The following is a 26026-nucleotide window of genomic DNA, read 5'->3' as shown; positions in this document are numbered from 1 at the left end:
GACAGTTTTTAATGTTTTATGCATGTACTTTACACAGAACAGGCTGGTGAACACTCCAGCGCTATCATACATTATCATAAGAAACGTTCCTGAGTCCGAACTTCAGCATAATGTCGCTTTCAGACCGAAGAAACAGAGACCTCACGACCGGCTTCATAGGAACGACCGTTTCCTCGCACAGAAGCACTTTACACTTCCTTAGCGTTGTGCAGATAGCCGCTTTGATCTCTAGAACAGAAAACCGCTTTCCCAGGCACTCCCTGGGACCGAGACCAAACGGCATAAACGCCGCCGGGTGGTGGGCGCGGGCTCCACCGCGGAATCTCTCCGAGTCGAATCGGAACGGATTGGGCCAAACTTCTGGATCGTGGTGTACCTGCCACGTTGGAGCCATCACGTTGACACCAGCTGGAAAACGCTGTCCGAGAACTACGGTGTCCTTGTTGCACTGTCTGGATGTGATTAAAGCGATAGGAGGATACATGCGGAGGCACTCGCATACGAACATGTCTAGACGCTTCAGCTGGTGGATGACTTCGTACGTAAGTTCGCCACTATGTTCAAGACCCTGCATCATTTCCGAGTAGATGTCTTCCTGTTCATCGGGGTGCATGGCCAGTTCGTACATTGCGATAGACATAGCTGTTGCGGTAGTTTCGTATCCCGCGACCAAGAAGACGAAGCAGTTCCCCAGAAGCTCGTCGTCAGTGATCAGTGGGATATGCGGTTTCCTGCCCTCAAATCCGTTTTGTTCCGTGCCCTCCTGGGCATCAAGCAGTAGCTGCAACATGTCCAGCGTCGAGGGTTGGTGTTCACACCGGCGAAGTTTTATTATCTGACGCAAACGTTCCAGCAGATCACAATAGATCCTGGAGATCTCGGTGAATGGAAACACCCATCGCAAAAGGCCCCGGAAAGCGGGAACCTTAAGCGCTCCTTCGACCAAGGTGCCCTCGGTGTCCTCGGCGACGCTCCTGACTACTTTCAGTAGCGGGTCATTTGGGTCTCCTTGGCAATCGACCTGCGGTAGCGAAATAATTGAGTTAGGATCCGTGCCGACTCACCTACTTGCAAGTTAGCAGAAAACGATGATTATTAGCAGATCCTCCAAACTCCTCCAAACTATCATGCGGGATAAGTGTGGCGTTAACCGGGGCAGTGACAAACAGTGACCAGCTTTCCTGAAAGGAGGCGTCCGGTCGGAGCAATTGCCGTCATGTATTGCAAGGCTAGATCCGCCTGCAGCCTACAACATCCTCGTCCTCCATCGCTGTTGACTGAATTTCGGATTAAGTTTACTTCATCTGATTCATGAGTGCACCTTCTCACGGACCGGCCGGTGGTTTCTCAGACTTATCCACGCACTAAATCTTCCCGTGTACGTATGTGTCGCACTATACCAAACGCGACGGAATCCAAATTAGCGGGATCTCAAACCTGTTTTCCATATAAGAGAACGCTGGAAACATCCAACGCTAACGTGGTTACATGGAATAACATGGCAAACAGTCAATACTGGGGGCACGCTCCACTGGAAAAGCTGGCGCCACCGTCGGCGTCACGTGGCATCAGAGATCACGTGGCCACAGCGGATGCTCCGGCTGCTTCGGAAATGCCGAAGCGAGCTGAAGACGAAAGTTTAAAGTCCCACCTGCGCTGTAATTTTGATTAAGTGATGAGGCTTTCCCGCCTTATGTGTCTGCTTGACAACCTTTGAAAGCACTATAATAGGTAGTGGCTGCCTTTGGAGGCACGCAGCATGGTAGGCTACTGCTGGGCGCCACAGTGCCGGACGTACGCATTGGAGCCCGGATTCAGCCTTATTCACACTTAGCCGCAGGGCGCGAAGCTTGGCTCGCGAAACTTAGAACTGGCAAACAGCCATCGGCTACAACTAGGGTATGCAGCAAGCACAGATGCGAGGAAGATTTCCGCTACCGCGCCGGGACTGCGATGTTCGGAGAGTAGCAGAAAACGCGCACCGAGACGCTCGCCCGCGCCCGATGCCCGGCTAATGTAATGACGGTTTGGTCTATGAACTTGTTGATGCTTGATACTGGCAAGTTCACTGAAATGGAACGGGAGCTGTAAGAAGCACATAAAAAAAAGGCATGGGATATGGTCATCTTTGTGTTATGAATTAATGTACTGGATACCGAAAAAGAAGCACTGGGAAATCGCACGCTGAGAAGAACGATAAACATATAGCGGACGCAAATAATGTTTAAACGTCCAAGAATTTAGAAAAAGAAAGAAGATTGAATCGTCGCGACGGCACATAACAGTAGCCGTAGGGGTCGAAGTCTCTATAACGAAATTATTTTTGAACAGCTCCGATAGCGTCCACGCAAAAAGGGTTGCTTATGCACTGTGAAATGCTCATATTCTGCGGGCTAAAGCTCACGGCACGGTGCAAAAACGCGCTCGCAGCGAAAGTGAAACACTGTGCGCGGACATGCGTGCAGACGCGCAATCGGTCGCTGGGAACCCGTGCGATCGCTGTATTGAGGCTTCATTACGTTATGCTCCATTTGGTTATACAGGCAGCCCACTATAAGAACATATGTCACATAGTTTGCTCTCAGGGTTTGCCTACCTTTCACGCAAGAAGCCGGTTCGGGAGACTCCATCGCGGCGACCGCGCACAGTGGCGTTCACTGTACGTATTCGGTAAAGAGATAGCGTCTGTAAACGATTCTGTGCTTTCAGTTTGTCCTAAATTATTATTTCGACAGTAAAAAACTTCCCTCGTTTTGAGAATACTTACAGAAATGTCCAGGAGGGCTACCGCGTGATGTTTTTATTGAGCGCCGTAAGCCAAACATGTGAGGTGTGCAACGCGTGATCCCTCAAACTACGCAGATGGCGACTCCGCAAGTCCTCGCCCCCAATATAGTTCTGTGTCTCTGAAACTGCATACCTATCTACGAAAGTGTCCGGTGTTACGACTGGCCTGTGTGGTGAACAATTTTCGCCGCGCCGCCAGAGGAACGGCGAAAGCCTGGAATTTTGAAAACGCCGAGCCACCCGCAACCGTTATATAAAAGATGGAGGACGCTTAAGCTTCTCCTTTAAGTGTGGAACGCGATAGCATTAATAGATACCTGACTGCTTCTTACGATTCCCGGCAACTGAAGCATTATATAACCGTAATGATTACTGGGAAACCCTGGCCACGAACGCTATACACGAAGGCGGGCTTTCTAGTGGAAACGCGGCCTCTTGATTGAGCCATGATGCGGCGGGGGCAAGCGCCGTCTGGAGGTATTGCAAGGAACCGGACGCGCCGCTCCGTGGTCCCTGAGATACTCACGCGCCGGCGCGCGCAAAAGGCGGACGCCGTGGCCGGTTTGTGTATTGTAGAAACGCTGGAAAAGGAATTTCTTTGAGTTTTCGCGTAACATAAATATGTTTTCTCGTATAGTCAAATTACAATTCCACGCTATCATGTCTGTAGGTTGTGTGTAAGTCCTACTTCATGATTTTTCTGCGTATTTTAGCTTAAGAAATTCAATTAGTTCAGTAGCTTCCTTGCGCCACACGGAGGGCCTGGGTATGGGTGGTTCGAGAATATTTTTTTCGAGATGACGTCCGACTCTGGACACCGACACAGGATTTTTGCGACACGGGGCCCTTAACGCTATCGCGTTAAGACGCATAAGTGGCCGCAACGGCGAAAGGACCTTAGCCTTTGTGCGCGCATTCTCGCCCCCTTACCCACGGATCGTACGACGCCCTGATGTCTGCGTAGGCTCCACAGTACTGTCTCCCTTCAGCGTGCGGGACGGCTAAGCTTCATGTGTATATACCCTCTTTCTTCTCATCGGTGAGGGAGGCGTCGCCGGTGTCTGTGTGAGCGTGTGTGCGCGTCAGTGCCTTTCCCTGTGCTGGGTGAGGGATGGTTAGAAAATCCGTTGAACTGTCTTACGTGTCCCAAGTGGCGGCCGCCAGCGCGGAGAGCGTTCGCTCTTTCCTTCTTTTGAGAGAGGGCGTTCCAGACTTTATAACGGACGCCTCCGCCAATGGACTTCAACCGTCAGCAGACTTGAGCACAAGCTAGAGTGTGTGTCGCTCTCCGTTAGGAAGCTTGCAAATCTGACCGCTCGGTAATGATGTAATTAAACGATAGTTGTTGATCGTTATGTCGTCGCCGTATCTTCTGCCTGGCCCCCTCAGAACTCGTGAGCTGCTGCAAGGTGCAATCAGCAGCCCATTCCTGAGCACCCGGGCGTACACTTTGTAACGACTAGTGCCCAACGGTGCGATCCGACAACCACTGGTCAAGCTCCAGATCGCGAGGTCCACGGCCCCACGATCCTGGGTAAACCATCTTTGACTCCGGTGCTTATGCGATGTGCTAACTTTCCGTAGAAATGAATACATCGTTTGACACATCACTGAACTCTTAAAGCGATTATTGACGTTTCCTTTTCCATACACAATCCGCAATGAAGTAGCAAGCACTACCTTAAGGTGCCAACGTCTCCTTAATAGAGAAAGCCACTTTGACATCACTGTACACGAGAAATCCACGTGATATCATCTCCAGGCGATCCCTATGCCTACTACACCTTAATTTATTTTTGTTTATTTATCGTGCTTCAACTCGATATGAGGCTCCCAAGGCTGTGCTAGAATTCTTGTCAACCGCAGGACTAGACTCTCGTCTGTAATGCTCATACTCAGCGAATGACTGTGTTATGAGTTGTTTCTTCCTCTCTTCTTTATTTCCTTCTTTATCTCCTTCTTCTGTTTCTCTTTAGTTTTTCTTTCTTCTGTAACCGGGTGGATGTGTTGTCCCTTTCAGGAGACAATAGCTAGCCCATTTTTATTTCTCTTTGTGGTGTTTGTATACGCTTACATGATTTTTAATATCACACATCCACACCACGAAATACTAGCAGTACAGTGATATTAGTAACGTTTCAAATTAAGTTATACTTAACGCTCATTTAACACCAGTGCCTGATTGGACCCGAAAATTTATTAGGCTATCAACACCATTTCAACTTTTTCGCGTCTTTGTCTACACCCTGCTGAACTGCAGTTCCGATTGGAATAATTTGGAGCAGTGGGGAGTGACTTTAATAATGATAACGTATTCAGTCTACGCTTGCAGCTTCTCTCGCTCCTTCATTATCTAAGGGAAAGTCAATTCTATCCTCCTTGTAGTTTATATGTATCCCGATAATCGATATTGCAACAACGCAAGCAAGTTTTCTTTTTTTTCTAATTATTATTATTGCATCTCATTACGCGTGCACATCACACAGGATCTGATTACTCGTCCTCGTATCCATTTCCTGCTTTCTTATAATAGTTTTCACAATTCCGCAGGTCGTTCAGTATACCTTTTCCGCTTGGCAGTACATAGACCAACTTACCTCCCATGCAAGGGCGCACTTGGATACAACGTCCAGGGAAAGGCCTTTGAATAACTTTGTCATGTTTACTGGTTGTCCATCATCCACGTGACTGTTGATGACTTCTAGTGTCTTCTCGCAACAGCTCACAATGGTTCGAGCCAAATGTTTCATCTTGGTGGAGCTGAAGCTAGGGTTAACCACGCTCCGCACTTTCTTCCATCGGACTCCTGCGAAATGTCGGATCATCCCAATTCACGTTACGTACTAACAAATAATTACTATCAATTCCCTGTTACAAATTGTTTAGTGCTATAACTTTTTCTATGCATGCTCACACTTGCAGTCTCCTTTCAAGAGGCCTTCATGTCTGCTGTTCGTGCCTGTGAGCGCGAATTTTCATATGAGTCGCAGACCATGCGGACAATCTTCTGGTGAATTAATGATTTATTTGGATGAAGAAATATGCGATGATGCTGCACTCGTGATGTACTTCAAAAAGCTTTTACCCCGAGCAGGTGAGGCGCCAAGGGAATTCGGCCAGCAAGCCAAATTTCATCTTTACGATGGAAGTATCGAACAACCTTGCAGCGTCGCGTCTGTGCATGCCAGAGGCCCAAGCCCGAATGGGTATCTCGATGGAGCTATCATATTAGACAACGATGTGACCAATAGTGTCTGAAAATAATGTATTGCCGGTGGCCCCGCCATATACACCAAAGCAACAAGTATTGTTAACATAATAGTTATCTTCGAGTATTCGAACAATTTCTCTAGCTTAATTTAATGTGGCACTGATCGGCCTGGTGAACGAACTTCAAAATCACATCCACATCAGTGCACATGCAGATGGCATCTGCATCTGGGCTTCTGGTACAACACGCCCACAACTACGTGCGAAATTACAACGGGCTGTGTCATCTACTTCACGATACATACGGCGTCAGGGTTTGCTCTTGGGTGCCGAAAAATGTGCTGTGGTAGCATTCACACGCAAATCCGTCTGCCGCTACCCGGTCTTCATTAACGGTGTCATAATACCTTATGTCTCCCACCACAGATTCTTAGGCATTATCATCGACCGCGGTTTGTCATGGTCGAGGCATGTTAATATGTTGAAGCAAAAAAATCTGTTTTGCCATGTTCTTCGCTTTGCAGCAGGCATGAAATGGTGCCCCACGGAAGGCTCATTACTAATACTTTATCAGCCTCTTTTCGTAAGCTACATTCGATACAGCCTTCCGATACTCTCAAACTTGAGCATTTCCTGCTTACGGACATTAGAGGGCGTTCAACCGCAGGCACTTAAAATATGCCTCGGGTTGCCACGGCGTGCCTCCAACAAAGGCACAATTGAGGAAGCCCGCGTATGCCCATTATCGGTGTACCTGTCCCACGAACCACTTCGTGTGTATTTACGCTTACTGACACGACACCATTGTCATCCATTGACGTCGGTTCTACATGAGCGACCGTACAGCAGTTTCACAAGTGCACTCCGCTGCCTTCTACCCCACTAACATCAGGCTATGCCCTTCCATATTACCCCGTCAAACTACCGTGGGTGATGGTTCAACCTTCCGTATGCGTACATGTCCCCGGCATACTAAGGAAATCATTGGTTCCCGTCAGTGGACTACAACAACTTGCTCTCGCGTACATCTGGTCAGAATACCAGACATATGTTCATGTTTACACAGACGGCTCCGCGTCACCAAAGGCATCGACAGCAGCTGTGGTGATACCAGCCCAACAGATGACTCGAGCTTGCATACTAGATCATAATTCTACATCAACCGTTGCAGAGCTTGTGGCTATTCGGGAAGCGATTCGCCACATCTGCGGGGAAAGACCTCAAGAGTGGTGCATTTTCACGCCCTCAAAACCCGCGCTGCAAATTTTGGGATGCTGCCTGCGCCACACCGCATATCAGGTTCTGGCACTGCAGATCACCGAGCTACTTTCATGCGCTCAAGAAAAACACCACCGCATAGTGTTCCAATATATCCCGGGACACTGTGGGCTCAACGGTAATGAGATGGCCGATGCTGCAGCAAGGCGCGCCCTCAGCAATGGCCTGCGAACTACAGTGCCATTCTCCAGACCGTACATCACATGCCCCCTGTCGGAATTAATGAGGAGTGCGACGAGAAGATACTGGGCCCAGCCAGACGCTCGTCACGTCCGCCTTAAAGGGCTGGATCACGATATGAAATTTTCTATTCTGCGTGGAATTCCACGCCCTCATACATGCCTGATACACAGACTGCGATTAGGCGTCGCCTTCGCGCGCAAATATTTGCACATTATTGGACGGACAGACTCCCCGGACTGTTCAGTGTGTGGCGCTGTAGAGGCTATAGAACATGTGCTCGTGGTGTGCCCTGAGTATGCGCGCGAAAGAATGACAATGGCAGATACCTTGAGACATTTACACAATGGACCACTGTCGGAGGACCTCTTGCTAGGCGCATGGCCACAGAGTTGGCAGACGACACAGACAATGCGTGCTCTTTCACGTTTCCTAGATAACACGGGCCTGGACTCACGCCTGTGATACCAGTTGTGTAATGTGTCCTTCACCTCATTCCTTCCATTATCGTCCCCCATTGTGACCCCTTTTCTTCCCCTCTTCCCCTTCCCTTACGTAGAGTAGCAGGCCAGATGCACCATTATCCGGCCGACCTCTCTACATTTTCCAGTCATTAAAATATTTCTTCTTCTCTAGCTTAAGTGTGGCAGAACGGTCAAATGTGTCTTGCTGGCGAAAAATATTTGCCAACATAATGTCCGAACGTTACAGCACTTTTTTTTATGATTACACATTGCATTTCAGGCCCTCTAAGGACTGCTCGTTCGTTCTTATTCCTTCTTGCGTTATCTTCATATTACTCCTCCTTTACACTGCGTGCACTTGAGGGGTGGTATGGGAAACACCTTTATCTTGGCTAAATAATAATTGTTCAGACAAGCAGGTGCCTCAGTTACCTGCTGAGTAAACACGGCCTGAATATTAAAAGCGAACGCGCATGCATGTGTACTTCGGATGCTGAGGCATTGTTTAACGAAGTAATGCACCCTTAGCTAAAGCTGAAATGCACGCCCGCTTATCAATGGAAGCGGTTAACATCAAGAAAAAAGAAATGAATAGTGGCACACACGCTTGCTTGTTTGAATTCGACGGCGATGTGAAAGTCACGCGTTTAAGGCCATGGACGGCGTAACAAAAAGCATATTTCAAGGTTCGGTTCTCCTTATGCTCTGTAATGTTCAAAGTTTGCTTCTTATTTTTTCTGCAACGGCTCTTATGACATAGTCGTATCTATGCACACCTAGACTTTCTTTTTCTGTGCCATTCGTTGGAGCTCCACCGGCATAATAAATTAGGAACAATGCTTCACTCCATTTGCACTCAAATCTTAATTAGGTACACTCACTCTTAATTCCTGCATAATCACATCGCCCTATGGCGTTGTATCCTTGCTAAGCTATTTCTCTAAAAACGCTCTTATTCTACGCATCGGACCTAACTACAGTGTTGAAGGGCGAAATATGCAGTTATACAGCACGTTCCAGCTTCTAGAGAATTTGTAAACCAGATATCAAAAAAAAAAAAAAAACAGGCCACAGCTATTCTATCTCACGATGACTGCCGCGTTAATGCGATTACCATTGAAGCAACGTTGTGACACGCAGTATGGCTAAAGATACATTTAGTTATAATCTGTAGTCGGGGGAAGCAGGCTAAGAAAGGTAATCGCATTAATACACCCATGGGCCAGAGCCACAAACAGACCACAGCGTCTACACCGTCGGATGCCACAAAGAAAGTTTCACAAAACGCGGTTTCCCAATCACAGTCAGTTTTGTCCCGCTGACAGTTTAGAATTGGCGTTCGGCATATTTGACGTCAAATGAACTACGGCGCGATTGCAGAGCCGTATTTTTCAAGCGCAAGACTTTAATTTTTATCGTCAGCTAGAACGGCGCGCCTTCTGTCTTTTCTCAGTCGGACATATAATTTCCTTCTTTTTTTGTTTCACGAGAGAGAGCGACGTTTCAGCGGACGGATAGCAGGCAGCAGCACCACGCCAAAGTGGGCGAAACAATCTAGGAATGCTAATCGCATTAAAGAAGCTGCTACCGTCGGTGTGAAAAATTCATTAAAAAAATTAATTATGGGGTTTTACGCGCCAAAACCACTTTCTGATTATGAGGCACCCCGTAGTGGGAGACTGCGGAAATTTCGACCATCTAGGGTTGTTTAACGTGCACCTAAATCTAAGTACAGGCGTGTTTTCGCATTTCACTCCCATCAAAATGCGGCCGCCGTGGCCGGGATTCGATCCCGCGATTTCGTGCTCAGCGGTCTAACACCATAGCCACTGCGCAACCACGGCGGGTCGTGAAAAAACCATGCAGATACCACTCTCTGTGGGAGTCGGTCTAAGCCAAACTGTGGTGAGCGGGCCAGACGACACAGTGCATCACCATGCCACCGACACCATGCGGCGCACTTTTGTGCGCGTTCGTTTTTCTCTGGCCGAGTGGATTTTGGTCTAGCAGAGTTCTGGACTCTTTCTGGCTGGCAGACGAGAAAAAGAAACAATGGTCGCTCGCCGCCATCACTGTGGGCACTCAACGGACTGCAACGCGTTCGCTTGAGGGCATCACCTTCATTTCGATGTTATTGCAACCTTTCCGGAAAGTCTTTTGTCTCGCCGGTGTAGGACACCGAGTAGTATGCGTATGGTTCTGTTTGGACCAAGCGTCTCACATTTTCATCGATATTCCTCCAGTAGCCACATTAGGTGCCCAAAGTAGGCATTCGATTCTTACCAACATGCTTTCCTTTGCGTTTTTTTTTTCGGTGCCCCCGCCTGACAAAAGAAAAAAGTTATTGTTGCGGCGCAGCGAAATGTCGCATGGTGAACGGTCGATTTTGTTACTTCTTCTTTTGCGGAAAGTAATGGGCCACAGGACTTGTCATTTGCCGGATACCCTTATTATATTATTGTGATAGCAATTATATATATTTTTTTGAAATTCCCCATTGCACTACATCTGCACGCTTGGAGTGACGCCTGACACCGGCGAAAGATGTCGAGAGCGAGTGGGGCTATGCTAATCCAGGTACAACCAAATTAGGAAGGCCCACTAAGCTTGAACAAAGACACTCCCTCACCAGAACAGGAATTGGCCTCCCTGGTGCAGTATTCGGACACAACCTCCCTGATGATATCTACAATTAACCAATGGCCCCCAGTCCCCAGGAGTGGCGGAGCACCTGAGCAAGGCGGCGGTCAGACCTGTAACGCAGCAGAAGGTGCTAAAAATCTCTGGCTCCGGACACGCCGCCAATGGAAACTGACCCTTGCAAAGTTTAACACCCGAACCCTCTCGAGTGAGGCTAACATAGCAGGACTCTCTGAGGAACTATCAGGCATTGTTTGGGATATCATCGGCCTTAGTGAAATTAGAAGAACTGGTGAGGCTTACACATTGCTATATAACGGCCACGTCCTCTGCTATAGAGGTCTCCCTGATAAGAAGCAATACGGGGTAGGATTCCTGATCCATAAGGACATAACGGGCAACATTGACCAATTCTACAGCATTAACGAGAGGGTAGCAGTACGCGTGATCAAACTTAATAAGAGGTATAGATTAAAGCTAGTACAAGCCTACGCTCCAACATCCAGTCACGACGATGAAGAAGTAGATCAGTCTTATGAACATGTTGAATTAGCGATGAGAAAAGATCAAACTCTGTATAAAGTAGTAATGGGCGACTTCAATGCAAAAGTGGGGAAAAAGCAGGCTGGTCAACAAGCAATTGGCAAGTACGGCGTCGATTCTAGAAACGCTAGAGGAGAGATGCTGGTAGAATACGCAGAAAGGAATAAGCTGAGAATAATGAATACCTCTTTCAGGAAACGTAGCAACAGAAAGTGGACCTGGAAAAGCCCTAATGGTGAAAGATGAAATGAAATTGATTTCATACTTTCTGCCGATCCCAGCATAGTGCAGGATGTAGAAGTGATAGGTAGGGTAAAGTGCAGTGATCATAGGTTAGTGAGGGCTAGGATTCCCCTCAATTTGAACAGAGAAAGAGTAAAATTGGTCAAGAAAGAACAGGTCAACTTAGAGGCAGTAAGGGTAAAAGCAGACAAATTTAGGCTGGTACTTGCAAAGAAATAAGCAGCCTTAGAACAGAGAGATGATGATGATGACATAGACGTTATGAATGAGACCGTAACGAGGCTGGCTTTAGAGGCAGCTATTGAAGTGGAAGGCAAGGCACCAAGGCAACCAATAGACAAGCTCAAGCCCAAGTAACAAAAGACCTAATAAAGAAACGACAAAGAATGAAAGTGTCCAACTCAAGAGATAAGATATAATTCGCGGAACTGTCAAAACTGATCAACAAAGCGAAAATAAGTGACATTAGAATTTATAATGTGAGAAAGACTGAAGAAGCCGTAAAAAATGGACGTATCCTGAAATCAGTGAGAAGGAAACTTGGCATAGGACAAACGAAGATGTATGCACTGAAAGATAAGCAGGCTAATATCATTAGCAATCTCGAAGGTATAATAAAAGCAGCGGAATAATTCTACACTGACCTGTATAGTACCCAGAGGAATCAGGAGTACTCGAAACAATAATGAACAATATACAGAAACTCCTCCAATAACTAGAGATGAGGTGAGAAGGGCCTTGGAAGAGATGAAACGGCGAAGAGCGGCAGGAGAAGATTGAATAACAGTCGATTTAATAAAAGATGGAGGAGACATAATGCTAGGAAAACTGGCAGCTCTCTATACGAAGTGTCTATTGACTGCAAGCGTCCCAGAAAACTGGAAGAATGTAAACATTATACTAATCCGCAAAAAGGGAGACATTAAAGAACTGAAAAATTATAGGTCCATTAGCTTGTTCCCAGTATTATATAGAATGTTTACCAAAATAATCTCTAATAGAATAAGGGCAACACTGGACTTTAGTCAACCAAGGGAACAGGATGGCTTCTGAAAGGGATACTCTACAATGTATCACATCCATGTCATTATTCCGGTTATCGAGAAATCAGCGGAGTACAATAAGCCTCTCTATCTGGCTTTCATAGATTACGAAAAAGCATTTGATTCAGTAGAGATACCAGCACTCAAAGAGGCATTGCGTAATCAAGAAGTACAGACCGCTTACGAAAATACCCTGGAAAATATCTACAGGGATTCCACAGTCACCTCAATTCTACACAAGAAAAGTAGAAATATACCTATAAAGAAAGGGGTCAGACAAGGACACACAATATCTCCAATGCTATTCACTACGTGCTTGGAAGAATTATTCAAGCTATTAAACTGGGAAGGTTTAGGAGTAAGAATCGAAGGCGAATACCTCAGCAACCTTCCGTTTGACGATGACATTGTTCTATTCAGCAACACTGCGGACGAGTTACAAGAAATGATTGAGGACATTAACAAGTAGAGTGTAAGACTGGGGTTGAAGTTTAATAGGCAGAAGGAAGAGATAATGATAAATAAGCGGGCAAGAGAACAAGAGTTCAAGATCGCAAGTCAGCCTCTAGAGTCTGCGAAGGAGTACGTTTACCTAGGTCAACTAATCACAGGGAAGCCTGACCATGAGAAGGAAATTCACAAAAGAATAAAAAATGGATTGGATCGCATACGGCAGACATCGTGAGCTCCTGACTGGGAGCTTACCGTTATCATTGAAAAGGAAACTATACAATCAGTTCATTTTTCCGGTCCTGGTATATGATGCAGAGACATGGAGACTGACAAAGAAGCTTGAGACCAAGTTAAGGACCATGCAAAGAGCGACGGAGCGAAGAATGCTAGGCATAACTTTAAGAGACAGAAAGAGAGCGGTTTGGATCAGAGATCAATCGGGTATAGACGATATTGTAATAGACATTAAGGGGGAAGAATGGCGCTGGGCAGGTCATGTAATGCGCAGATTAGATAACCGTTGCACCATTAGGGTGACAGAATGGGTACGAAGAGAAGGGAAGCGCAGTAGAGGACGGCAGATGACTAGGGGTTGCGACGAAAAATAGGAAATATGCGCGTTTCTAGTCGGAATCGGTTGACGCAGGACAGGGGTAATTGGAGATCGCAATTGGAGAGGCCTTCGTCCTGCAGTGGACATAATATAGGCTGCTACTGCTGCTGATGATGATGAATTACATGCACATTCCAGGCGCATTCGTGCCGTCGTCGTCGCCATTATGTTCCGTATAAACTCTAAAGGTGATAACAACGTCACCGCGCACCGCATGCTGTATGTGCGAGTGAAAACGTGGTGGGGAGGGGGATCCGACGATGGTGGCTCAGTCTTGTGTGCGCAAGGGAGAAAAGCGGGGACGAAGCGCGCCGGCTTCCGTCGCGCGCGATCCATCTGGGAGAGTTGGTCGGGGGAAGGAGGCGGGAGGTCGGCTTAGGATTCTGTGATCTGTGAATTTGATTGCGCAACATGTTTATTTGACTTGTTTCTCACAGTGACTTTTGCTAAGATACGCATATTTATTGGAGACTTATACGTATATTTAAATATCCTGTTGCAAGGTTTTGTGCGTACATGCAATGAGATTTGTTTCCAGTGACACTTCTTTTGACCTTTATCAAGCTGTATCTTCGAATTTCTAATGTATATTTTGTAGAACTGATTTTTATATGTGCTCTCTGTGCGACTATAATTTTGGTACAATTATTCACAATACGCGACCGGTGACTGCTACTCCTGCGCAATACACTGGAACGAAGGACAGCGTCATTGAGATTTCTCCCTGGCCGTTGCATATGTACAAAAATGAAAACAAGGTTCTTGAATGACAAAATTTCATTAAAATATTTGTCCTCAACTTGTTCATTTCATGGCCTTTATGCTTTTAATATCAGCGGCATGCACTGCTTTGCTGGTTTCGAACTGATATAGTTTTGAAGTTCGTGTGATGTTTTCTTCACTTAAGAAATAGACAAAAAGGTGGAAGCATTGATATCAGTTATTTCAGGCTCAGTTTTGTAGGACCTACGAATCGATTCTTTCATGAAAAATAGAGATTTTACATGTCTTGACCGTGCGTAGCGTTCAGAATTCGTTTGCAGCATCTTTGGCAATGGTAATGCAGTTATTATTCATGTATTTGATCCCTCCACAAATTCTATAAGGAGCAAGCCGAGCTGGAACGAGAGCGCCCCCCCCCCCCTCCGAACGAAATTTCGTGCTACGTCACTGACCAGCACACGTGCAGGGGCCCATACAGATGGATGTACGTGGAAGCCGACTGGTTGTAGGTATGCTGTCATGTGTTGAACTATTCGGCAAGGCAGCAGCATCCAGCAATTAGGGTCAGCAAAGTCCGGGCAAGTTACTGTGTTTAGATTTAGGTGCACGGTTAAAGAATTTAACGGCGGGTGGCTGAAAAGACCTTTTTTTTTTTAATGCGAAACGACTCCTGGAGGTGCGCAAATAGTCAAGTCAACCGGCAAGGCCTAAGCACAACTCATAAATCGGCGGTTGCAGCCATTATTCGCTGCTTCGAACGCGAGCGACCTCACCTGTGACGTAGAGCAAGCTGCTCAAGAGAGGCTCCACGGGTATCAGCATCGGCGGCCTCTCGTGGAAGATCTGCATTTGCTTGACAAAACACTCTTTGATCATATCCAGGTCAGTGACAATCACGTACGGAATCTCGGCCATGTAGTAACCGAACACTTTGCCATACTTCTGCACCCAGCTGTCCATCACCTGCGCAAAGAGCCGCGCACGTGAGCGAGAAACGCTGGAAAATGTCTTGAAAAGACCTGATAATTTTTCCGTGCGCTTTTTTTTTCCAAACAAGTTGAAAAATACAGGCGGATTGATAAGAGTTCATTTGATTTACTAATTGCATGGAAAACTAAAGAAACATTAGCGACATTTTCTACGCTTACTATAAAGATAAAATTTGTAGAGGAAGCTATAAAGAGGCAAAAGCAAAACACAAGCAAAGACGGGACATCCCATATGGAGATCTGGGAACGCTGAGTTGACCTTCTCAGGTTAACGTTTAAGAGGATAAAGAGAGGGAGAGACCGGGGCACACAAAGTCGCTGATGGCTCTTAAGAAAATTGAGGTTTCATTAGTGAACGAATGCTATAACCAACTACCATTAATGAATGCGATTCCGTAAATGGACGGGTTTCTTGTTTTGTTTTGTTTCTATAGGTTAATTGCGGAAACTGCGACATCATGAAACTCGATAGACTCCCACTCAAGGGAAACGAGGAGTAGTGGTACGCAGATGGTAGTAAGGTACTCACGACCTGTGCGCATTTCAAATGGGGTATTATGACCAGCTGGCACGTCCTGCTGCCATGGGAGCTGTTTTTTTAGCTGAATATGTACGTGAAAAAGCCATTTCACATCGACAACAACCTGTGTGCAGATAATCCAAAAAATACCCGCCGCACATACACAAGAGAGGAGGTCAACCAGCTGTCTCCTACTGTTTCATTTATTTATTTATTTTGCCTTTAATGGGGTCAAATATTTCTACCAGGTTTCAGTTCATTTCGCAGCGCTAAACCGAACTATTGCGCAGAACCTACAAATTTTGAAGCTTGACGACACATGGTGTTTGCATCACATTTTCCTCACATTTATGCGTGACCCTCATCAGAAATGTGAAGCGATAATCGCTGTCTGTGCACCTCCAAGAGCATATGTACACGTTGGCTCTGGCCAGCATAGGTTATAATCACTTTATTTAGTTCACCCCCTATATGTGGACAAACACAACATCATATAGCGAACAGCGACATACAAAGGTACCAGAAAATAGAACGTCTTTAGCCTATTGCTTATTTCGTTTTTTTTCTTGTGACTTTGTGGCTAGTCCTGTGCTAATTTAAACGTACAGTCAACCACAAAAGTTTACGGACCACGGGATCACAGAAAACGTTCAATTTCCGAGCAGCCTCTAACAATAGTCTGTAAAATCAAACAACAGAATGTTATTCACATTTAGGCCTACTTGTTTGAGATTTCCTGCTCCGTAAACTTTGTGGTTTACTGTACTTTTGTGTTTCAGCAACTGGCATATTTAGCTGTGCATATTCAGAGACAGCTCTGACAAAACTGCTATCATCAGGCGCCGTGTTTGACCCATAATCACACAAATGGTAGGTATTTTTTTCTTGCAAGTGCATTTCTGACTAGTAAAAATGGCACCCGAAACAGTCGGCCACAAAAATGTATGGAACACGGTATTAACACTTTAATGACCTTGATGCGATCTTTGCCCAGTTGTCCATAGTTGCCCAAGATAAGCTCTGGCTCCGGCCCTGGAATTCCGTGCCTTCGGAAGAAGTTGTGGTCATACTTTCTCTTCAGCAGCCAGGTAATCGCAACAGTAGCTGCCACAATTGTGAACGCTACAAGGACTGACCATGGAGAGGAATCCATCTGGGAGTGGGAAAGAAAATTACAATAAATTAATATTTTACACAAACCTATGAGCCGCCCAAAGCATCCATATGTGTGCGTAAACATGCAAGAAATAAAATAAGTTTTCGCAACAATGTGATACTTAAGGTCGCACGCTCTCGGCTTCGAAGCCCGTGTCGTAGACCATCAAAATAGGGCACCAACATGATTCGTATCGTAAATTATATAGCATATGCATTATAAATTTACCGCAGTGTAACATCATGGCATGCAAAATATCTACAGTTGGCCACAAAAGTTTACGGGACATGTTTTCCAAAACAAATGTGAGTTTCTGCTCTGTTAAGGCATGGCACTTCTAATTTATTGGATCATTGTGTAGGTCACAAGGACTACTCCTCTCTGAAATAACGTTAATAGGTGATTCGATGGGCGATAGTTGGCATGACATGACTATGTTGTGTATTATTGCGCTTACGAAGTAAAACACACAAGCACGCTGAGACATAAACGGTCCGCGTGCGTTTCTTGCTGATGTGTTAGTGTCCCTACGTGCGCTACCTAAGCAGCGCAACTCACACCATACAATTAAGTACTGAAATTCCAAATTCGGGGCTCTGTGCCCATGACCTCCCGGGAACTCAGTTTCATCGCAAATACCGTGTTCCATACATTTTTGTGGCCGACTGTTTCGGGTGCCATTTTTACTAGTCAGAAATGCACTTGCAAGAAAAAAATACCTACCAGTTGTGTGATTATGGGTCAATGCGGCAAGGAAGGAAGGAAAACAAGAGGTGAAAGGCAGAGAGGTTAACCAGGTGAAGTGTCGGGTTGGCTACTCTGCACAGGGGGATGGGGTAACGGCAGAAAAGCTAAGAAAACAAGAGAATATTAAAAAAAAAGTAATGCATCAGTTCGCATATTCTATAGTTTTTCAATGAGTCCCGTTTTCTTTAAAAAGCACACTAGCGCTCTTAAAGCAGTTTGTGCCAACCTCGGCTGGGACCAGGGTCCAAGAATTCTGCCTAACGTAAGGAGACGTTTGGTAATCCTGTCGAGCGTGGTGCTGATGACTTTCCTTTGTGCATGGAAACGACGACAATCACACAGAAAGTGCGCTATCGTCTTTTTGCACCCGCAAACTTCACCTGGACTTGGTGACCATTCCGACGAGGTAAGAGTACGCATTGGTAAAAGCTACTCCAAGCCATAGGCGACAGATGAGAGTTATCTCCCGCTGTGGTAAGAAAATGTGGAAGATGGAGCTTCAGATCAGGATCTAGGGAACAACGGCGCTGGTTTAAAAGCCAGCGCCGTTTGTCTGCCGAAGTCTGCCGAATTCCATTGGACCAACGTAAGCTATCGAGCAAGCACACGGAGCTTCCCCGCTGCATCTGTTCTTGACAGCGGGATAGCGAAGCAATCGGCACTGTTATGTTAAGATCGAGCGGCTACGTCTGCTTGATTATTTCCAAGGATGCCACAATGACGTGCAAAGCATTGAAATACGATGTCATGTCCTGTCTCACCTACCCGATGGTAAATTTCACGTTTATGAGCGACAAGTCGTTCATGGGGTCCACAGCGTAATGCAGAAAGCAAACTCTGGAGGGCGGCCTTAGAATCACAGATGGACCATTTCTGGGGCGTTTCCTGATCGATCAATTGAATAACGGCACGCAGAGCTGCAAGTTTCACAGCCGTCGTTGTTGTTAAGTGCGATGTTCTGAATTTTATCAATGCAGATTTTTCTGGGACAAATACTACAGCTGCTGGAGTGCATGACCGACCCATCGATGTAAGCATGTAAACGGTCACTGTGGACCTCATGTAATAGCAATAATGCAGCCTGCTTCAATGCTGCTGACGGCATTTGTGCCTTCTTCTTGAAGCCTGGAATGGTAAGCCCTACTCGAGTTGAATGCAGAGACCACAGTGGCAACGAAGGCCATGCTGCTGGGACGTAATTCGATGGTAGCGATGCTCCGTGAGTAGTCACGAGAAGGCTGAAACTCGTATGCGGCCTAGTTGTTGGCAGGAAAGCAAGATGGTGAAAGGGCGTCCTTGCGACATGTCGAATGTGCACGCTTAGAGAGTTGACTGCAATATATGTTGCTACAGGGTGGTCACGCGCTATGGCGATTGTGGCTGCTGTGGACGCACACTTAGGGAGGCCGAGGCACATCCGTAGAACTTGGGCTTGTATACTATGGAGTGTGCGAACGCTCGTTTTAGTGATGCTGCCCGGAACGGGCAGGCTGTATCTTAGAAAGCCAGTAAATAATGCATGGTACAGCTGTAGCATCGATTGGAGATGCACCCCAAGACTTTCCACCGACAAATTTCACTTAACTTTATTTTCTTAAAGATCCTCGTGTGAGGGTATTACATAAGGGGTGGGACACATATAGATTAACAGAATACAGAAAAAATTTTGAACGAGTTATACAAAGAAAAATGATTATTGTGATGCAAGCGCACGCACAATTTGGTAAAGAAACATAGATGGGCATGTGATGGCAGCAAGTTCTTGGGGAAGGCCGTTCCAGTCGCTAGCAGTCCGGGGAAAGAATGATGAAGAAAAAGCTGTGTGGGCTCGTGGTCGAGATACCTGCTGCTGATGTCCGGTGCGAAGAGAGAAGCGTGGTGGGGGAGGGCAGATGCAGAGTTCCTGTGATAGCTCGGAATGAAAGAATTTATTAAATATGCATGAACTAGCAATGTGGCGACGAAGTGCAAAAGTAGGTAGGTTGGACTGCGATTTCAGAGATGATATGCTGATATGAAAAAAACTAAGAGGAGTGAATGAATCTAGTTGCCCTGTTTTGAATTGATTCAAGTGGATTAGTAAGGTATACTTGTTTCGGAAACCAGATGGGCGATGCGTATTCTAATTTTGATCGAACTAGTGATTTGTATGCGAGTAGGTTAACAAGCTGGGGGGCAGAGTGGAGTCGACGCTTTAAGAAGCTAAGCGTTTTGTTAGCAGATGAAATAATGTTCGCGATATGGCTATTCCACGTAAGATCATGACTAAGATGAACACCGAGATATTTATATGATTGGACAGGGTCGATAGGAGCGTTAGAGATAGTGTAGGGAAACGGGAGAGGATTACTGTGACGGTGGAAATAAATATATTTGCATATGTTTATATTAAGTGTCATTAGCCACTCGTTGCACCAGTTTTGTACCAGATTTAGGTTATCTTGTAGGGACTGCTGGTTAAAGGTGTCAGTAACTGTTTTGTAAATAACGCAATCATCGGCAAACACCCGAATATGGTAATATAATTTCTGAGGTAGGTCGTTAATATAACTTAATAACAAAAAAAAAGCCCTAAGACGGATGCTGGGGGCACCCCTGAGGAAACTGGTAATAAGTAAGACATTTGTTTATTGATGACGATTGATTGGGAGCGGTGAGTCAAGAATTCTTTTATCCAAGCTAGTACGTCACAATGCAAGCTTATGTCGGAAAGTTTCAGAAATAGGCGGTTATGGGTACCTTGTCAAATGCCTTAGCAAAGTCGAGAAAAATTGCGTGAGTGTGGAGGTTAGCGTCAAGGTTGGCATGCAGGTCATGAACGAAAATGGCTAGTTGAGTTTCACAGGAGTATCCTTTACGAAATCCATGCTGTGATGAATGAAAGAAATTATCTGAGTCTAGAAACTGCATTGATAAAGAGTAAATGACGTGTTCCATGAGCATGCAGGGTATGCTGATTAGTGATATGGGGCGGTAGTTAGTGGTGAACCTTTTTTACCCGATTTGTGGACGGGGCCGACCTTCCACACTTTTTAGTCGTGGGGTACGATACCTGTAGAAATGGACTGTGAGAACAGCGAGCATGAAAACTTGGCAGACTTTCGGCGAGTTTTTTGAGACCTTTGCGTTGATTTCATCAATGCCGGCAGATGAAGAGAGTTTTAACTTATCTATAAGAAGGCATATGCCGGTCTCTTAGAACGTAATGGCTGGCATTGCAGTTCTGCGGTCCCTGGCTGTCATTAGGGGTGGTGGTTCTTGTTCTTTAGTGAATACAGATGCGAAGGCGGAATTAAATATGTTAGCACACTCAACGTCCGAAATAACGCGTCCAGAGTCGTCAGTCAGGGTAACAACGCGCGAAGATTGGGGGTTTAAAAGCTGACAGAATTTAGTAGGGTTATCTGTAAGTATGTTCGGCAAGTCGATATGATAAAATGAACATTTAGCGTTTTTTACTGCGACCAAATTCGCCTTTTCAGCAGCGTAGTATTTTCCCCTTGGGTAGTCTGTTCTGCTCAGTTTAGCACTTCGTAAAAGGCGTTTCTTTTTATTTTCTAATCTTCCAAGAGTCTTGGTGAACCATGGCTTGTGGTGGTTAGCGCGGAAGCTGTATTTGGGGATATATTTATTAGTCAATTCATTCATCTTATGTTTAAACATTGACCAGTTTGTGTGGATGTCTTGTTCGTCAAATGACTCCTGATATGATGGAAAAAAGGCCTCCACTTCCGCGTTGCAAGCCTCATAGTTTCCTTTGTTGTAAAGAGAAATTGTTTTTTTTTGGGACGTTGCTTTTGTTATTGGAGTGAATTTAAAGCATGTACGAATGACTTTATGACCGCTGATTTCACGGAGATAAGTAATAGCGTTGAGGCTGTCGGGGTTGCTGATAGTATGAGGCCAAGAATGTTAGCAGTATCTCCGGCGATGCGTGTAAGCTGGGTTACTAGTTGGGCTAGGTTAAAATTTAACCTGGGGACGGAGGGCCGGGGTTTGATTTGACACCAGCAGCTGCGAAGCAACCGACCACGGCGGCGGTCAGACCTGTAACGCAGCAGAGGGTACTAAGAATACCTGGGTCCGAACAGGCCGCCATTGGAATCTGAACCTGGCAACGTTTAACGCTAGAAAGTTATCTAGTGAGGCGAGTCTAGCAGTGCTATTGGAGGAATTAGAGGGCAGTAAATGGGATATAATAGGGCTCAGTGAAGTTAGAAGGACAAAAGAAGCATATACAGTGCTAAAAAGCGGGCACGTCCTGCGATACCGGGGCTTAGCGGAGCGACGAGAACTAGGAGTCGGATTCCTGATTAATAAGGATATAGCTGGTAACATACAGGAAGTCTATAGCATTAACGAGAGGGGGGTAGGTCTTGTTGTGAATCTTAAGAGGTACAAATTGAAGGTCGTACAGGTCTACGCCTCTACATCCAGTCATGATGACCGGGAAGTCGAAAGCTTCTACGAAGACGTGGAATCGGCGATGGGTAAAGTCAAAACAAAATACACCATACTGATGGGCGACTTCAATGCCAGGGTAGGCAAGAAGCAGGCTGGAGACAAGACAGTGGAGGAATATGGCATAGGCTCTAGGAATAGCAGCGGAGAGTTATTAGTACATTTTGTAGAACAGAATAATGTGCGGATAATGAATACCTTCTTCCGCAAGCGGGATAGCCGAAAGTGGACGTGGAGGAGCCCGAATGGCGAGACTAGAAGTGAAATAGACTTTATACTCTGCGCTAACCCTGGCATCATACAAGACGTGGACGTGCTCGGCAAGGTGCTCTGCAGAGACCATAGGATTTTAAGAACTCCAATTAGCCTAGACTTGAGGAGGGAACGGAAGAAACTGGTACATAAGAAGCCGATCAATTAGTTGGCGGTAAGAGGGAAACTAGAGAAATTCTGGATCAAGCTACAGAACAGGTATTCGGCTTTAACTCAGGAAGAGGACCTTAGTGTTGAAGCATTGAACGACAATCTTATGGGCATCATTAAGGAGTGTGCAATAGAAATCGGCGGTAACTCCGTTAGACAGGATACCAGTAAGCTATCGCAGGAGACGAAAAGATCTGATCAAGAAACGACAATGTATGAAAGCCTCTAACTCTACAGGTAGCATTGAACTCGCAGAACTTTCGAAGTTAATCAACAAGCGCAAGACAGCTGACATAAGGAAGTATAATATGGATTGAATTGAACATGCTCTCAGGAATGGAGGAAGCCTAAAAGCAGTGAAGAAGAAACTAGGAATAGGCAAGAATCAGATGTATGCGTTAAGAGACAAAGCCGATAATATCATTACTAATATGGATGAGATAGTTAAAGTGGCTGAGGAGTTCTATAGAGATTTATACAGCACCAGTGGCACCCACGACGATAATGGAAGAGAGAATAGTCTAGAGGAGTTTGAAATTCGACAAGTAACGCCGGAAGAAGTAAAGAAAGCCTTGGGAACTATGCAAAGGGGGAACACAGCTGGGGAGGAGATTTGTTGAAGGATGGTGGGCAGATTGTTCTAGAAAAACTGGCTACCCTGTATACGCAATGCCTCATGACCTCGAGCATACCTGCATCTTGGAAGAACGCTAACACAATCCTAATCCATAAGAAAGGGGACGCCAATGATTTGAAAAATTATAGACCGATCAGCTTACTGTCCGTTGCCTACAAAGTATTTACTAAGATAATCGCAAATAGAATCACAAACGCCTTAGACTTCTGTCAACCAAAGAACCAGGCAGGATTCCGTAAAAACTACTCAACAATAGACCATATTCACACTGTCAATCAGGTGATAGAGAAATGCGCGAAATATAACCAACCCTTATATGTAGCTTTCATTAATTACGAGAAAGCGTTTCATTCAGTCGAAGCCTCAGCAGTTATGGAGGCGCTACGGAATCAGGGTGTAGACGAGCCGTATGTAAAAATACTGAAATATATCTATAGCGACTCCACAGCCACCGTAATCCTCCATAAAAAAAGCAACAAAATCCCAATAAATAAAGGCGTCAGGCAGGGAGATACGAACTCTCCAATGCTATTCATAGCGTGTTTACAGGAGGTATTCAGAGACCTGGATTGGGAAGAATTGGGGATAAGAGTTAATGGAGAATACCTTAGTAACTTGCGATTCGCTGATGATATTGCCTTGCTTAGTAACTCAGGGGACCAATTGCAATGCATGCTCACTGACCTGGAGAGGCAAAGCAGAAGGGTGAGTCTGAAAATTAATCTGCAGAAAACTAAAGTAATGTTTAACAGTCTCGGAAGAGAACAGCAGTTTACGATAGGTAGCGAGGCAGTGGAAGTGGTAAGGGAATACGTCTACTTAGGGCAGGTAGTGACCGCGAATCCGTATCATGAGACTGAAATAATCAGAAGAATAATAATGGGCTGGGGTGCGTTTGGCAGGCATTATCTGATGATGAACAGCAGGTTGCCATTATCCCTCAAGAGAAAAGTGTATAACAGCTGTGTCTTACCAGTAATCACGTACGGGGCAGAAACCTGGAGGCTTACGAAAAGGGTTCTACTTAAATTTAGGACGACGCAACGAGCTATGGAGAGAAGGATGATGGGTGTAACGTTAAGGGATAAGGAAAGAGCAGATTTGAGGGAACAAATGCAAGTTAATGATATCTTAGTTGAAATCAAGAAAAAGAAATGGGCATGGGCAGGACATGTAATGAGGAGGGAAGATAACTGATGGTCATTAATGGTTACGGACTGGATTCCAAGGGAAGGGAAGCGTAGCCGGGGGCGGCAGAAAGTTAGGTGGATGGATGAGATTAAGAAGTTTGCAGGGATAGCATGGCCACTATTATTACATGACCGGAGTAGATAGAGAAGTATGGGAGAGGCCTTTGCCCTGCAATGGGCATAACCATGATGATGATGATGATGATGATGATGGTGATGAAAATTAAAGCAGACATCCATAAATTCGCGGGATTCATCCTGTCTAAAAATAGGTCGATGAGGGGACCACCAATTTATGCCAGGATAGTTGAAATCTCCAAAAAGAAGGATGTGTGCCTTTGGGTGTCTAGCTGTAGGTTCGTTTCAAATGTTGTGCAATTTACGGGAGGATTTGGGGCTATTATGCGGGGCTCTATATCAAACTCCAGTTAATATAGATACAGGTGTGGAGCGATAAAGGAGCCATAATATTTCAAGGTCTGATGAGATATTGATGCGGGAACACTGTAGCTGATTGCTTGTAGCAATAAGGATGCCACCCCCTGGAGAGCTAGCGCGATCAGCACGGGAAAGATTAAAGTTTGGTAGGTTGCAAAGAACTGCAGCGTCGCTTATATTATCAGTCAGCCAAGTCTCTGTCAAGACGAGCAGGTTGCTGCCTGTTTAAGACACGAGGCTGGACACAAGGTCGCTCTTTGAAAGCAAGCTGCGTATGTTGGTATAGATAACCGAGAGGCAAATATTCTCTCGAGAGGCCGTATTGCAAAGATTAGATTTGTGACGATGGCGAGGCTAGCGCTATGCTATTTCTGTAACCGTTTCTGTGGCAGCATAAAGGGTGTAGCGTTTCTTTCCGAGAAACAGTGTCTTGTAACGTAGGGAGAACGGTCCGGTTTCTACTTTTGCAAACGGAACGAGGTGTTTGCGTGCTTTACGAATAGGAAGTGAAAAACCTTCTCCGATGTCAAAATCGGTGCCCTTTAACTTGGGCCCGTTTGAGAGGACAGTCTCTTTTGTTTTAGAGGACAAAAATATCACTATAAACGGCCGCTGACGGCGTACTTCGTAGCGGCCCAAACGATGTGCGCGCTCAATTTGACATGGTCCAAGGTTATCTGCAATTTGTCACGACAATGGCGGATTAGCAATTCTTCCAATTCGACGAACGTTTCGCGCGAATTAGAATCCGAAAGGCCATAGAATATCAAATTGTTGTGGCGTGACGTATTTTCTGCGTCATCTAACCGAGCTTCAAGGTTAGTAACAAAAGCAGCAGTCTTAGCGGGCACAGATTGGGCAGACTGTAGATCCATTTTAAGAGTAGAGACACTCTGTGAAACACTTTCTAGGTCTGCTACGCGCTTGCTCAAATCAGAAATGGTTATGTCAGTAGAACGCATCTGACGTTTAAGGTCCTGTACCTCAGTGATTATTTGGTCTTGACCGGTTGACAACGTCTCCGGCTTAGCAAGAATACAGTCCAATTTGTCAGGACCAGAGTTCGTCTCTATATCGCCCGACAAGAGCAGGAGGGATTTTATGACACCAAAACATTCATCAGCGACAATAATGCAACACTGCAGGCTCGGCACCTGTACCAGACAGTAGTTATAAGTTTCTTTAGCAAAAAGGCAGTATGGTTTACTGACCTGCATTGAGAAAGTCAGCGGATGAGGAGGCTGTGTCATAGCACAGCTACCGAGCCCACAAAGCGCGGGCGGGAGGC

The 26026-nt window shown here is 45.7% G+C and overlaps 1 protein-coding gene across 2 annotated transcripts; it reads right to left on the bottom strand.

The window, feature by feature from the left end:
- Positions 1-26026, bottom strand: LOC142588485 (cytochrome P450 3A5-like). Of its 2 annotated transcripts, none has more exons than XM_075700281.1 (5): positions 25950-26026; positions 16660-16839; positions 14951-15140; positions 5385-5593; positions 1-1021 (listed from the first exon to the last, which is right to left on the bottom strand). In XM_075700281.1, the coding sequence occupies exons 1-5, from the start codon at positions 25986-25988 to the stop codon at positions 65-67; spliced, it is 1575 nt and encodes a 524-aa protein (XP_075556396.1). In that variant the 5' UTR covers positions 25989-26026; the 3' UTR covers positions 1-64. The 2 variants fall into 2 exon arrangements, with proteins under 2 accessions (XP_075556396.1, XP_075556405.1); XM_075700290.1 differs by lacking the exon at positions 25950-26026 and adding an exon at positions 17566-17667.

This window comes from Dermacentor variabilis, chromosome 1 (assembly GCF_050947875.1).
Source record: "Dermacentor variabilis isolate Ectoservices chromosome 1, ASM5094787v1, whole genome shotgun sequence".
Lineage (NCBI taxonomy): Eukaryota > Metazoa > Arthropoda > Arachnida > Ixodida > Ixodidae > Dermacentor > Dermacentor variabilis.
This window is presented reverse-complemented; position numbering and strand designations above follow the sequence as displayed.

Bases quoted from the DNA above. Each gene is read 5' to 3' on its own strand.
- LOC142588485 (XM_075700281.1), bottom strand. From the start codon at position 25,988: ATGACACAGCCTCCTCATCCGCTGACTTTCTCAATGCAG. The intron at 15,141-16,659 runs GTCATTAAAGTG...CTCTTTGCGCAG, and splicing joins TGGGCAAAGATCGCATCAAG to GTGATGGACAGCTGGGTGCA. The intron at 5,594-14,950 runs GTGAGGTCGCTC...GACATTTCGCAG, and splicing joins CAGCTTGCTCTACGTCACAG to GAGTCCGATGGAAGAAAGTG.